This window comes from Triturus cristatus, chromosome 1_2 (assembly GCF_964204655.1).
Source record: "Triturus cristatus chromosome 1_2, aTriCri1.1, whole genome shotgun sequence".
Classification (NCBI taxonomy): Eukaryota; Metazoa; Chordata; class Amphibia; order Caudata; family Salamandridae; genus Triturus; species Triturus cristatus.
In genome coordinates, this window is record NC_140580.1 from 549,379,952 (window position 1) to 549,395,043 (window position 15,092).

General features: G+C 40.3%; 1 protein-coding gene across 1 annotated transcript in view; it reads left to right on the forward strand.

Moving 5' to 3' along the window:
* SLIT1 (slit guidance ligand 1) overlaps positions 1-15,092 on the forward strand; it is a 789,534-nt gene that overhangs the window by 746,589 nt on the left and 27,853 nt on the right. The window contains exons 29-33 of the mRNA XM_085606416.1: positions 4,260-4,399; positions 6,695-6,788; positions 7,044-7,181; positions 13,949-14,186; positions 14,328-14,458. Of these exons, the coding sequence (XP_085462542.1) occupies positions 4,260-4,399; positions 6,695-6,788; positions 7,044-7,181; positions 13,949-14,186; positions 14,328-14,458 (741 nt within the window). The remainder of the gene's footprint in view (positions 1-4,259; positions 4,400-6,694; positions 6,789-7,043; positions 7,182-13,948; positions 14,187-14,327; positions 14,459-15,092) is intronic.

The window sequence follows — 15,092 nt, forward strand, 5'->3', positions numbered from 1 at the left end:
CATCTCAAATGACATCACTGATGACATCCCTGATAACATCATTGCGTGAATGTGTATTTTTGTAATTTTTAAATATGTTTTATATATATTCCTAGCTGTATTGAAGGATGAGTGGGTGTATAAGTGTCTGGATGGACCATTTAGTAGGTGGGTGACTGACTGTATAAGTGAGTGATTAAATGTGTCTTACTGAATGCATGGGTTAGTAACTAAACTGTGTGAATGTCTGTATCAGTCTGTCTGTTGTGCAAGCTGCTGCATGGGTTAGTCAGTAGCTATATGAGTGTCTATATAGGTTATTGATTGGTTGCCTGGGAGACTGAGTGTCTGTGTGTGTGCGTGGGAGGTGTGTGACTCTGTGCATAGATGTGTGAGTGGTTGTTTTACTGGGTGTATGGCTTCAACAGTGCATGTGGAAACACCTGTATGGGTGCGTGAGTGTGTGTATCGGTGTGTTGGTGAGTGAATGGATGTCTCAGTGGTACATGTCCAAGTAACTACATATGCAAAAGGCAGTGTATGTGAGAGCTGAAGTATATAAAGGACTGTACATGATAGTTGGTGATTTTTAGACTGTTTGTATAGGTGAGTGTGTACTTGTATCACTGATTATATAATAGAGTAAGTATGCGTTAGTATCTGTATGAATAAGTGAGGTTGTGTGTGTATAATTGTATAGGTGAGTAAATGGGACTGTGATAGATTCTTTGCATGACTAAGTAGGTGTGTGAGTAACTGTATATATGAGTGGCGGTGTGTGATTGTCTGTATAGGTGTATGAGTGCATATGACAGTGTTGTATTTATGAGTGACTGCATGTATGAGTGATTGTATGGATGAATGAGTAGAAGTGTGTGTAGACCTAGCAATCAGTGAGTGCGTATGTAGTAACTGGTATTGGTGTGTTAACGATTTTGAAAATGGTTGTCTGTATTTTACAGTGGGTGCATTAACGGTTATATTAGAGTGTGAGGAGATGCATCAGGTTTTTGACGTGGATAATGTCATCAGTGATGTCATCAGTGATGTCATTTGAGATGTCATCAGTGATGTCATCAGTGATGTCACTGACCATGTCATGAATGATGTAATATGTGACGTCATGAGCAGTGCATTGCGGGTGCGCGAGTTATAGTTAGCTGAAGTAACTATAACGGTGGAATTTCTCTGGTTTTGTACTAGTGAAATGTCCAGCTAACTTTAACGTCCCTGAAACCTATGGTTTTTCAGTGAATTTCTAAGGTTTTTTAAATGCTAATTTCTAACTATAACATCTGTAAAACCTATGGTTTTTTCAGTGAATATATATATATATATATATTGCAATACTCCTTATGTTTTTCCAAAAAAGAACGGAACAGACTCCACTTATTTCGTGCATTCAGATGTTTATTTTTGCTTATGCCTCCATTACGCGTTTCGGGCCACCCAGAGCATATATATATATATATAGAGAGAGAGAGAGAGACATGTGTGTGTGTGTGTGTATGTGAGCTAGAAGATAAAACAACAGCCAGCCAGGGCAAAAATCTGGATCCTGAAGGATGGAATGAGTCATAAAGTAATGGATTTCCTCAAACAGAAGGGCTCACCAAAGAACACAAATATATTTCCACTACAATGTTTTGGCTTTTGCCTTCCTCAGGTAGTACAAGATGGTTTGCTCTTTGGCTGCACAGCTGACACTGCTGGATTTTCAAAAAGCATCATAAGTGAAGAACCCATTTGGAATGTGGAATCAATGCAGTCCTGAGATCTCTTGAGATATAAAAATATAAATATATATAAATATGTTAGAAATCGGGTCTCTAGTTGACAGAGGTATGCACCCTGTCCAAGTAGGGACCACAATCCTAGTCAGGGTTAGTTAGTTACATACCATAAATTAACCTGTGCTCACCCTCTGGTAGCTTGGCAAAGAGCAGGCAGGCTAAACTTAGGAGGCAATGTGTAAAGTATTTGTGCAACACATCCCACAGTAACACAATGAAAACACCACAAAAAGACTCCACACCAGCTTAGGAAAGTATATATGAGATTTATAAGTAAAACAAGACCAAAACGACAAAAATTCAATGAGCAGAAGTAGAAATATGAATTTTTAAAGATTAAAAGTGAAAATAGTGCTTAAAAGCACTAAGTACCTATGGAGATTATCTGCTAATGCTGGACTGGTGCAAAGTCAAGAGTTGAGGCTGACCGCGATGGAGCGAGGGCTGGATACAGGAGCCACACAAGGCCAGTTGAACAAAGTACCATGATCCTGGTTGCAACAGTGAGATGCGGGGTGCAGCTGAGTGATGCGTCGGTGTCGATCCTGCAATCGAGTTGATGCGTCAATTTTCTTAATGCAGTGGTGGCAATGCATCAGTTCCGAAGACTATACACTGAGCCGAGAGGCATTGATTTTGTAGGCGATGCACCGGGTTTCTCCGTGCAGTCGAGGGGATGCGTTGATCTTCCCACACTGCAGCAGCAGTGATGCGTTGGTTCCAATGCATTGGTCTTTAAGGCAATGTGCTGGTTCTGAGTGTGATGTTCCGATTCTACTCCCGCAACAGCGATGAAGCATTGACTCTGCTACATGCAGACAGGAGATGCGTCGGTTCGACTGCAGCATGCACCTGGGTCCGCTTTCAATGAACCAGGCACAGGAGTGGGGGTGACTTCAAAGAAGGGTCTTTGAATTCACAGAGGTCCTTTCGTCCTAGCCCTGGCTTCAGACTCACTACAGTTCTCCAGTAGCTACGCTCAGTTGCAGGAAAGCATTAGTGGCAGCATGCCTTACGGGTATTTCTAACATATCATAACATTACTAACAGGAAAACTGACAGTTCTCAACTTGTTATTGAGATGCATAGAGGAGAAAACATTTATAGGTGGCTGATAGAAGCACAAAGAAATGGGCAATTAATTTGTAGGTCTCAGAATTGGTACTTTTTTCGGTGTGCAGGTCAAAAGAGTAAAATATTGTTTGCAGTGTTTTGGGGTTTCTATTTAAGACCTTCACATTACAAATTGTGTATATTTACTTTGGTGCCCCAGACTACACATACTTTAGACATTCAAGCTTCATGCTGCACAGTTATGCCCAGAAAGAAGATCTATCCCTCATCTTGCAGAGATGATGAAGTCTCAGACTTTAGACGTTAAAGTTACTCCTGAAGTTACATTGCTCATAGACTGATGTTGGAGGCAACCAGGTTAGTAGCATCAAGAATGGGACCTGTGCTTCCGAAATAGCAGCCAGGTAGAGAGAGAATAAGCCATCTGCAGGCTACCAATAAGAGGACATAGACCTAAGAAAGTGTCTTGGCCATTATTTTCAAATAGATAGATTGATATGATTTCGTAATTCTGAAAATTGTTTGCTCAAATTCACTTCATATTTCCTTTGTTTTAATGTTTAAGCATTTCGAAAAACTATTTAAAAATGTGTCTGCTGAAAAATGGATTGACCTTATCCTACGTGGAATCCGTATGGTAAGAAGTAGGGTGACAGAGTACAGGTGTCTTCAATCTAATTAGTCTAAGGCAATTACAGAAAGGTGCTAAATCATGTAATATCATAGCTTTATTATTACATTATTGTATTTTGAATAAATGATATTAACACGGATCTAGCTTCAAATGGGTAATAGCTTGCAGGACGAATTTTTTCAAGTTTTCTGTATGTATTATTGCAGCATTAGTATCAGCTTTTTCACACTTCTACATTGCAATACTGCATCACTTACTATGAAAGAAAAATGTTAGAAATACAAAAATGCACTAAAAGAACAATTGACATAGATTTGGGCTCTCTGAATCGGCCTGAGTGTTCTAAATAGTTGGGGTGGGAGGGGGGGGGGGACTCAAGATATGTGTGTATCTAGGGTCTTAGTTTAGAATCTTAGTTGAAATGTATGCAATATAAAGCTACACGTGCATATTTGGAGCATCAGATCAGTGTATAGACACGTGAGACATGTGAACACCATGACACACTTCAACAACTGCAGTCAAAGTTAGAAGAAGGCACAATTGAAGCCCACAAGTACATTGTATAGCTAGTGAGCAACCATCAATCCTAATGTGGGGATTTAGCATCCGAAAGGTACTTCTGGGTGTGCTTTTACAGACACTTGGAAATCAAACATTTATACTTAAAACTGTAGCATATCTCATGTAACCATAGCAGATCCTGGTATTGTTAACTCTTTAAAATTGCAGACAATTGAGACTTATGTCCGTGCTGTTGTTTTTCCTTCCTGCTACAGGTGCGCATGCACAGAAGGGTTCGATGGGCCAACCTGTGGCGTAAATAAAGATGACTGTAAAGACAGTGACTGTGAAAATGGAGGTAGCTGCATCGATGGCGTCAATGATTACACCTGCCTATGCCCTTCATCCTACACAGGTACAGGGTATCTCTTATTGTCTCCGGCTTCTTTCATTCTGTCTTTGGCTTTCTTCATTCACTTACTCACTGGAAAAGAGTATTGGTTGTAAACAGAGACCACCAGCCTCATCAACAAATTCAGGGTAGGACCACTTGAGCTAGACTCCAATCACCTAAAGAGATGCCTCTCATTGAAATGTGAATACTGCATGCTTAAGATGAAGCCCGCTGAAACTCAGCAATTACTGGCCTGTGCTAGGAAGTCAATTATGAGTCCCGGCCTTGCTTTTCCAAATGTTGTTTGAGCAATATCTCCTGTTTCTTTCCTGGGTTTTAAACTCTTGCTTCCTACACATGTAGCTAAGAAAGTCCAAGTAACGCAGTATAAATTATCTATGTTGAGATGCATAAAAGCCTTCCTTGTTCCTGATAATTTTTCATCTGTGCTACAAACTGCTTAGATGTCTTGTGTGGATAGAGGAAATGCACTGTTGTGCGGCATTCTTACTGCCACTACGAGATGTAGTTAATTCAGGTGCTCATATTATTGTAGGTTAAAAAAACTTAAAGGGGATTGCTCCCAACCTTAAATCCTTACACTTGGTAAATTTGGAGTCTCTGTGTCAATTTATTGTAGACTGTCTTATTTTCAAGGATATGGTATTAAAACAATCATCATGTCCTACCCGTAAATGAGTACTTGTGGGTCAATTCTTCCTAATGAGTAAGCATGTTTGGCGTGTTGAGATTTAAGATGTTTACTTTGCTATAGGTATTCCCTGTAGCCCTGTAACAGCACTGCTCTTTTGGAAACTTCTCATAACGTGATGCTTGCCGCCTTCGCTATTTAGTTTTAGAAATTAATTTAAAGGCTTTTTAATCTACCTATGATTTACATTTCGTGTAAATCTTTCTTTTGTACATTTATTGTTGTCTGAATATATATTTTCTGGTACAAGCTTATCTGATGTTATGCATGAATGAATTGTGAAATTACGTTATAGTACTAATAAGTAGAAAAGTGTCCTCAGCGGACATTTTCAGGTAACTGTTTCTGTTTTATTGCAGTTGTATAGATCTGACACTGAATAGCATAGTACTTTAAAGGAAATAGGTTAACCAAATGAACAGCCAGCAAAAACAAGCCATACGTGTCATGTAGTTCAGCAATAGATGATATTCAAGCACATACAAAAAACATATGCCATTTATGGTTTACCTCAAATTTAAATGCTTAATAGTTACAACATAAATATACATAGATGTAACATTTCTATAAAAAAGTAGTGCCAGGGATTTGAACTTAAAAATACATATTGATATGGTCTGGAAAGTAGGCAATCATTTTCATCTCCATGGAGTGGTAGCATGGCCTTTATCAGGACTGGACACAATTAAAGATCACATGAATCCATGGATGGTTTATACTGTTAATACTAAGAATAAGTCCGCCCAAGAAAAATTGACACATTCTAATTATGAATAAATGTAGATTAATGTCCAAATATGAGAACAGTGGTTTACTAAAGATGACGTTCATGTGTGGTGATGAACGCGTTATAACGTAACCCAGGAGTGTTCATTGTTTAGACACTATAGAAAAGTGCACAAGAAGACTTAGAAACCTTGTGTGATTTGAAATCTTTTGAAGTAACTATTCAGGTTATGTAGGATAAATACAAATGTACATGCTTTATTAGTCGGGTTGAACAAAAAGTGATGTTTCTGTTATCTCAGAGGCTAGAAGGATCATTTGAACAATTTCTCACTTTTAGGGATTAGGTTTTGCTCTACTTTAAGTGAATCCACCGTCATTCGATATGCTCATAAAGTAAATAAACAATAAGGGAATTCTTAGAACAAAACCCATACTTTGGTATCAATGGTTAAGCCTTGTAGAGTCTTGCAGTTCCCTATCGTTGGTGAATATTAACCATAAATGAGTTCAATGATCCCCAGGCTGGCAACTATGGTATTTTACGGAATTGTTCAGTCGCAGCTTTTTGTGCATGTAGTTTCCATTTTATTGCACTTGTATACCCTTTAATCATTTCACATACATTTCTATGGTGTGTAGTTGATTCCTATCTTTCTCGATTCATTAATCTGTTATGCAGCACTCTGTATTGCATGTTAGCACATAAAACAAAATAAAATAGTTGATTGAAAACATAGTTCTTTCCTTCTTTACAGTCTGTAACCTTTTTGTACTTATTTATTTCTTTGTTTCTTTGTTTGTGTTTTTCTGTAGAACTGATAAGACCTAGAATGGGTGTCAGAGAGCTTTACAATATTTTTTTCCATATTGTTTAGGGGAATATTGTGAGCAACTCATTGATTTGTGTTCCTTGGAGAGGAATCCTTGTCAGCACGATTCCAAATGTGTCATCACCTCTGAAGGAGTAAAGTAAGTATCCACAGTCACCATGTGTCCATCTCACCGTCATTTTATTCATTGGGGATAGTGTTTTATTGACCCAGGCAGAGAGCCAGAAAAGTTGTAAACCCATTTTGTGACAAATAATACACTTTATTTTGTACATTGCTTTGGTCGAAGTGGAATTCTAATTGTACATTCTGTGCTGAAACTGGCTAAAGGAATTAATTGACTATACCTGAGCATGAATCTGATAAACATTCTCTTAATTTTGTGGCTTCTCAGGTGTGAGTGTGCACCTGGTTATGTTGGAGACAACTGCAGTATCAACTATAACGACTGTAAGGACCATCGCTGCCAGAATAATGCCCAGTGCGTGGATGAAGTCAATGGATACTCCTGCCTCTGCCCTGAAGGATACAGGTAAAGGAGCACATGTGTAGACAAACATCTGCACTCAGGGTGGGCTATAGGAGGCTAACAGTATTTAGGTAATTGGTCAGTCTGGCATAAAATCTCTCTGAGCTTCCATATATGGTCCTTTTAGTAATTTAGGGGCCAATTTAGACCCTGGCAGGCAACCACTGTCCATAAGGGTGCCGAGGTCATCTCTCCTGCTACCTCAGCCAACCACCTCCCACCAAATTAAGTGATCACTGCCAGCCCGGCCCTGTTTGTGACCACCTGCTTTTATCTAGTAGTGATGGACCAAAAAAAGGACATCAGATTGTCCACTCTAAATAGGATGGGCGGTCTAATGCGCTTACGTTGATGGCCACTACTATGTGGGGCCGTACAAGTAAGTTTTCAAAACGCTATGACACCAGGAGTGGCACTGCTGTGGTAAAACTTATGATCTGCTGGACTCATAGTTGAATGGGCGGACTTAGAGTTTGGAAAACAGAGTACTCCGTCGCGTTGGTGATGAAGTACCCTAGCCACGAAACTCTAAATCTTTCCTGTTGTTGAATCGTGGCCACAAAAAGCAGTAGAGTGCTTAAATGTAGCTACAAAGATGGGGATAACATAGGAAAGTACCCATTGAAAAGGTAGAAAAATGAATGGTTTTTCAATTATCCTAGAATATGGGGTATTTACTCCTAATGAAATATTTTGCTTCCAAACCGCAGCAAGAACTCTTGTATGTTGTTGAGCATATTAAGGCATATGTTTTAAGCCTGCATTCCACCTTGTCTGTGAATCGTCACACACAGACCAGAAACAGTTTTCACAACAGTTTCAAATCAAAGGGCACAGAAAAGGAACGTGCTAGTAGAGAAAACACCTTGGCAATGGGTCAGAGTCTGTATTTTTCTGATGGTTATTTTATATTTGCAAACCAGTTAAGGAAGACCGACCAAAATGAAACATCATATTAATGATACTTATAAGTGTGGCACACTCTCAACGGGCCAATGTGAAATTTCTCGAGCACTGGATTAATGTTTTTTAAATTAGGAGATTACATTTAAGAAACTCGCTGCTTCAATTTGGACCAGTGAAGTGGCTGAAAATCTCCCAGGACATTAAAAGAATCCATTTGCTATACAAGTACAGTTTGCCCAACCTGTTGAGGATTGTTCACTGTGAATAGGTGTATAATTCTCCTCAGTGAGTATTGTTTAAAGGCACAGGCTTATCTGGTCTGTTCTCAAATGTCAGAGACTGATAAAGGCCATGAACTATATCTTCCTCTTTTGCTTTGTCACACATCTGCAATGATGTAACTAATCATGACATAGCTACCACTTCTACACTCTATACATCCTCCTCTTCCTGCCCTATATCATTGTCCCGAGCCCTGAATACATTATTCTAAGATAGAAAATAGTTGATGAATGCATGTTAACCCATGCATGTATTTAGCCTGTCTTTACCCGCCTTCATCTTCACCCTTCAGATGAAGGATAGAAACTGTACTGTACTGATTATAGGTTCTTCTTTTAATGTATGACTATGTGTCTGGTTTATTTGCCTTGTTGATACCTTTTGCTTTGACTTGTAAGGATTTGACCATGGGACCTTTGTATCTGTTTTTATGCAAAGTCTTTTGTATGCTGCGATGCTTCGGCTCTCCTTCTTCAGGCTGTGATGTTTATTAACTGCCATGTTTTATGTATTTGTTTTTATCTCAATTATTTATTCATTCCTATTTTATGTGCTTTTATGACTTTGGGCTTCATTACGATGCATTTCGGATCACAACCGACGGCTTGTTGGTGGCGGTCTGAACCACATCTACTGCTGCAGTCCCACCGACGCATTACGGTGCGTGTGGTCGGAGGCAGCAGCCGGAGAGACCGACCGACATAATCCGACGGGTACATCGGAAAGGCCTCATAATCCCTTAAAGACGGCATTTCCGCAGTCAGAATTATGATGTCTGTTTTGAACAGCCTTTCCATGTCGTCCTTTCTGACATGGAAAGGCTGTTGGAAAGCGACATTGGGGCAGCTTGCAGGGCCTCTTTCCCAACCGGCCCTCCCCATCTGTGCTTGGGGGGGCCCCTGAACCTCCCTGCACCGTGTGGCAGGCACCACATGGTGCAGGGATGTTCACAAACTTCGATTTCTCAATGGAAGCTTGTGCTGCGGGCAGTATCCGCCCGCCGCACAAGCTCCTGTTGAGAAATAGGAGTTTGCGACTGCACCATGGGCGACCACATCCAAATAATGCGGTCGGAACCGCCGACCTGAGGTCGGTCGGTTCCCAATCCGCAGCGGTGTCGGTCGGAGGCAACTCAGACCAACTTTGTAATAAGGACCTAAGTGTCGAATAAAGCTTATCATATCATTAATCATATGTAGCCTATCGGTCAGTGTCTGCCCTTATAATCTCTGGGATTTGTTCCTTGTTGAATCATGTGACCTTGATAATTTCCTAGTCTGTCATGGTACTGGCAGGCTTTTTCTCTATCCTAATGGCATCCTAGCAAGACTATCGCTATATGAGGCTCCTTGTCACTAGCATTTCCATGTGGCAGTACTAGAGCTTCAATTGTGCCACCATTCAGCTATATCTGCCCAAGTGTTAGGTCATGCCATGTCATATTTTGTTATGTTATGCAACATTTTTTAAGCACACTATCAATAGAAGACTCTAACATGGCAGCTAAGCAAGCAGTGACAAAACAAAAAGGGAAACCTGAAGCTGTGTTAAGATAGATGTGGTTTTCTGGAGCTGTATTTTTCGACAGAATGCTGAATACAGTTCACATGCGGCTGTATTTCTATGGCCAAGATCACCTTTACTTTGGTGAAGTCTAGCATCTTGCTATCTCTCCACGGTCTTCTTGTCCTAGGCTTTATGAGTACAGTCACTCATTGGTCACTGGTGGTGGAGCTGGCCTGACTCCTGTTATCCTTTGTGGTGGTGATGCCATCCGTTTGCCTTTTCATGGGCTGTATGTTTGGGTCACTTGACTTCACTATGTGAGGTACGGTCAAGAGAAAGAAAGTCATGTTTTTTGGGGTGGGTGAGTCTTGAAAAGCCAAATGGTAACGTTAATGCCATGCTTGATTTTCACAATGACTAAATCCATGTTTGGGCGAGGGGTATATGTACAAGCCTTAACTTTACATATTGTAAGGGATTGTCTGTAATCCTTTCCTGATCTGGGTCAGAAGTAGCTTCCAATTTGTTAGCTGCATCCTTACTTATGAGCTTGTTATGCTCCCCGGTGTAGTAGGCGGAGGGACGTTTCAACATGGTGAATGTATCCAGACCTAGAAACTTTGAAAAAAATCTCAACATGTGGGTTGGAGTCTTCAGAGATGGCAGGACCCTGAAGTCTTTACTCTCACCAGCCATGAGGGGGCACTGCCCTAGGGCCAATTTATACCCCCCCCCCAATAGAATACAATACAAAAGCTCCCACGTCTGCCACTGATGTTCTGGGGAGGTTGCAAGACTGCTGATAGACATCAGCTGTATACTGCCTCCAAACAGCAGCGAAAAACCCACTCTGTTCTGGAGTGTCCAATTCAATCTGTCTCTTACCATGTGATATTTGCTCTTCACCCAGAGATCTTTTGAACAAAGAAGGTACAATGTAAAATGTATTTGCACCAGTTAAGTTGAGAGCTCTGATATGTTGTTGCAGGTGCTTGTCTGAGTTATTTGCATGCCACTTGTTTGCATACACTGAAATGTGTCTTGTTATGGCGGTAATATGTAGATGTTGAAGCTGTGTCCATCTGATTAGCTGCAGGGCTATTAGGAAAATAGCGTAAAGGTGCAAATTCCATTTGCCAAGATGCCCTCTTTTTCCTTCAACACAGGGGTGGCTGTGTGTGGGGGTGAAATATTCACTAGTAATACTGTCACGTTGTTTCTTACAGAAGTTATACAATTGTATTGCAGTGTCTTCCCATGTGTGAGATGTGTCTTGAAGGTGGTAAACATTTGTTGGCTTTGTTTACATATGTGCATACCCACACGAGTGGAACTGTCTGTGTGCATGTGTGTGTGTCTGTGTCTGTGTGAGTGTATGTGAACTTCCTTTATGGATTTGTAATGTAGATACCTTTGGGCATAGTTGCGTGAGTGTATGTGAACTTCCCCTATGCATTTCTTATGTAGATACCTTTGGGCATAGTTGCTGGTGCATCTTTCTAATTAATTTGCTTGAATGGCACTGTGTCCCAATATTTGCACAAGTTCTTTGATTTTTCTCTTTGTAGCTCTTAGCCTGTCCTAGTTCTTTCTCTGCTGAATCTGGTAATGTTTGTGCACTGCTGTTTGTGCACCAATGCTCTTATATTGTGGAGGTTGGGAGGACTTTATGTTGGATGGCTTATGCTAATGGGTGTGTTTTTGGGTGTTATTGTGCCATCGTCCTCCAGACAATATTATGTTGGTGGGTTCTTCGCTTGTATTTCTCTTGAACCTTGATGTCCATCTGTTAGCACAACTGGCACACATTTATTCTACTCTGGCAAGGGTTATCTCACAATTTCTGTGCCTTCTTGTAAACTGTAACCCAAGTTGATCGACTGGACCCTGCATTTTCTGCAAAACCAAAATGGGTGCAGGTCACACAGTAAGAAAATCTTGATTTGAATAGACATTCCAACTGGTCCTGTAAAGTAGAACTTATCATTGTACACCCAGTGATTGTCCACTGAAACGTTCTATTAATCTATTGCAAATTATTCACCTTGTCTCAATGACACAACTGTTGCAACTGTGGAGTTTACGTTTGTGATTCTGTGATTAGCTAAAGTGACACTAAATAGTTCCTTATTAGTCTTCCCCAAAGGTATCAGAACCCTACCTAAACTATCACACACTATTTAATTTCACTTTATTAACGAGTTATATGTGCTAGTTTGGTAATGGTTCGTTACGTTATCAATTAGAAACCCTGGATTCCCAGTTTTTTCTCAATTAAATTAACATAGCTATTTGGATTTTAATAATATTTAAAATATGGAACATCTTCCAATGAGTAGAACGATAGGGATCCTACTTAAGATTAAACTTTATAGAGTGGTAGTGTACCTAAAAGCATATTTTAGTATTCAGAGAAAACCAGAGCCCAATAGTTTTCTTTTGTTCTAAACTTAATAAAACCTTTTCGTAAATGTACTAAAATCACTCACTGATTTTTGTTCCTGTGTTTCTTATATTCCTCTTTTCTCAGCTTTATTGATGCAGTCAGAAATTGAAAGCCAGATGACAGCAAATAGTCAGCGAGCAACATCTTAAATTGAATTTGTAAAATGTCAATTTGGGTTTGCAAATGTACTAACCCATTTAGAGTTTGCTCAACATGTTACAGATTCGCTAAATGGGTTTAGGAAATCATAAGGAATCGCTATTTGGAAGGGGCACGTTTAGGGTATACTTTCCAAATAATGAGTCTTTATGGAATATATTAATGTTTTGGTGACAATGTTTGACAGACACCTCAAAGGAGGTGGTAACTTGTTTGCAAATGGGAAGGGTGTCCCCAAGTGACTCTTGCCCCTTTGTGAATGGTCCAATAGGACCACTGCCTACTCCTAAAAAATAGTTTTCAAAATGTTTCTTTTTAACACATTCTATTTCCGATTAAGGAAAACGGGCTGAATTTAAAAAAAAATGCTTTATTTAAAGTAATCACTGACATGGTTGCATTTTGCGACATACCTCATTGATATTCATGAGGTAGGTCAAATTGCGACCCACTGCGATTTGTTATTTTGTGAACCGACCTATTAGTACATAGGTCACGTCACAAAATACTATAAGATTGTCAAAAAGTCGGTGAGCAAATTGCAACCACTTTTTAGCAAGTCCGATCTCACAACATCTGGTCCTAGATCATTACTCTGAGGCATATCTTTACTAGGTTTGGTGCAATTCTGTTCAGTAGTTTTTCCAAAAATGTTTTACAAAACTGTTTGGGCAAGATTTAGGTGGTGATTTATATATAGGCATGCAGCTTGCCATTTCGTGGAGTAAATTACTCTGTCCTCATGGCATATGGACTGCCCGACTAATTTATAAATGACCACCAAGCAGGCAAAGAGTATTCTTTTTTTCTTTTTGTAAAGAAAGATATAATGCTGCCCTTGATATAGGAGTCTTCGACTATGGTGGGTGGAGCATTATAATGTTTTACTGTTCCTTACTGCCAGGTTCTACCTTGAGGTAAGCAACCGTAAAAAATGACTACAAGTCCGCCCATCTAAATTTGGAGGGTGGGCATGTAGCCATTTCTCTGACGGCCCGTACTCCCCAAGGCCATCAGAGACGTTTTACCACAGCATTGACAGAGTATTCTCCGCCAGGACCAAACTGAAGGTCAACCCGCATTTAAATCGTTCAGGCGGACCTTCATGTTGGCGGTATTTATACTCCGTCATTGTTACAATGTAGTATACATACCGCCAACATATAAATCACCCCCATAGTGAGTTAATCAGACAGGGACGTTTGTATATCTTGACAGTTGTAGCTCAGATTGTGTGTGGATCAGAATCCACAAACTTGAAAAATAAACCAATCTCATTGGAAGAGGCAGCATTTTTTCTCTTTATCCATTGTGGGTTTCCCAGTTTAACAATTAAAAAGCTGGTCTCCACCCAGTGAGACACACAACATTTTGTTCAAGAGACTGGAGAGGCATTACTAGGTGGCATCTCTGGAAAAAAGAATCTGGTAGTCCTGACATTCTGATTGTACGTTTTTTGTTTCTATTTTAGTGGTCAACTTTGTGAGATGCTGCCCCGTGCCTCCATATCACCAAGTCCATGCGAACTGACAGAGTGTCAAAATGGGGCCAAATGTGTTGACCTTGGGAACCGAGCCATTTGCCAGTGCCTACAAGGATTTGGTGGTGCGAAGTGTGAAAAGCTGCTGAGTGTCAACTTTGTGGACCGGGACACTTACCTGCAATTCACTGACCTTCAGAACTGGCCACGGGCAAATATTACTTTGCAGGTGTGTTAAAAGATATGCCGGTATCTTTTTTTTATGGTGGGATAAATACATGATTTAACAGAAAATGCCTTACTGATCAGTCACCTTGTTTACTTTATTCACACTGTGGCTTAGTATTACATGAGTTTTCTATTACTGTAGGTTTCTACCGCTGAAGACAATGGAATCTTGCTTTACAATGGAGACAATGACCACATGGCAGTGGAGTTGTACCAGGGTCATGTTCGGGTCAGCTACGACCCAGGAAGTTTCCCCAGCTCTGCTATCTACAGGTAATATGCAATGTTTTTAGCTCTCTAAAAATAAATGGAATACAAAATACATTGGCCATGCTCATGAGTGGGCCGGTTTTAAGCTTTTGGATACTGTGTGGCCGGAAATCATGTTTTAGGTTGGTATCTTCCAAATTAAATCCTGCCATTCTGAGTAAATATCTATAAAATGAGTAGTTACTATGCTGACCATGTTTTTCCAGATCAAATTATGCATGGGATTCCAATATATTCAGCATTTTTCCACCTGCTCTGAGCAGATAGGAAATTGAAGCAAAGTACGGGTGTTGGGTGGGTGGGCAGTGGGACGGTGGTATTGATATGTTTGTGAATCTGGTATATTATGGGCTAGCAAGGAGGGCATTTCATGCTCCCCCAATACTGTAGGAGGGGTCAGATGTGGGCCAGGCACATCTTCCTGTCCGAGCCTTATGCAATATTACCGGCAGGCTTTTCTGACCAGTAATATGAGGTCCTGCGTGCCTGCTCTTGAGAAATCTAGGGTCAGATGTGATCCAATGGAGCGGTATCTCCCTGGAGATAACAATCCATCTAACTTTCAATCGGGGCGTTGAACGAGAAATGACCATGGATGCTGGACAGTCCTTTTCATTCATTGTGTGTTATCGTGTTT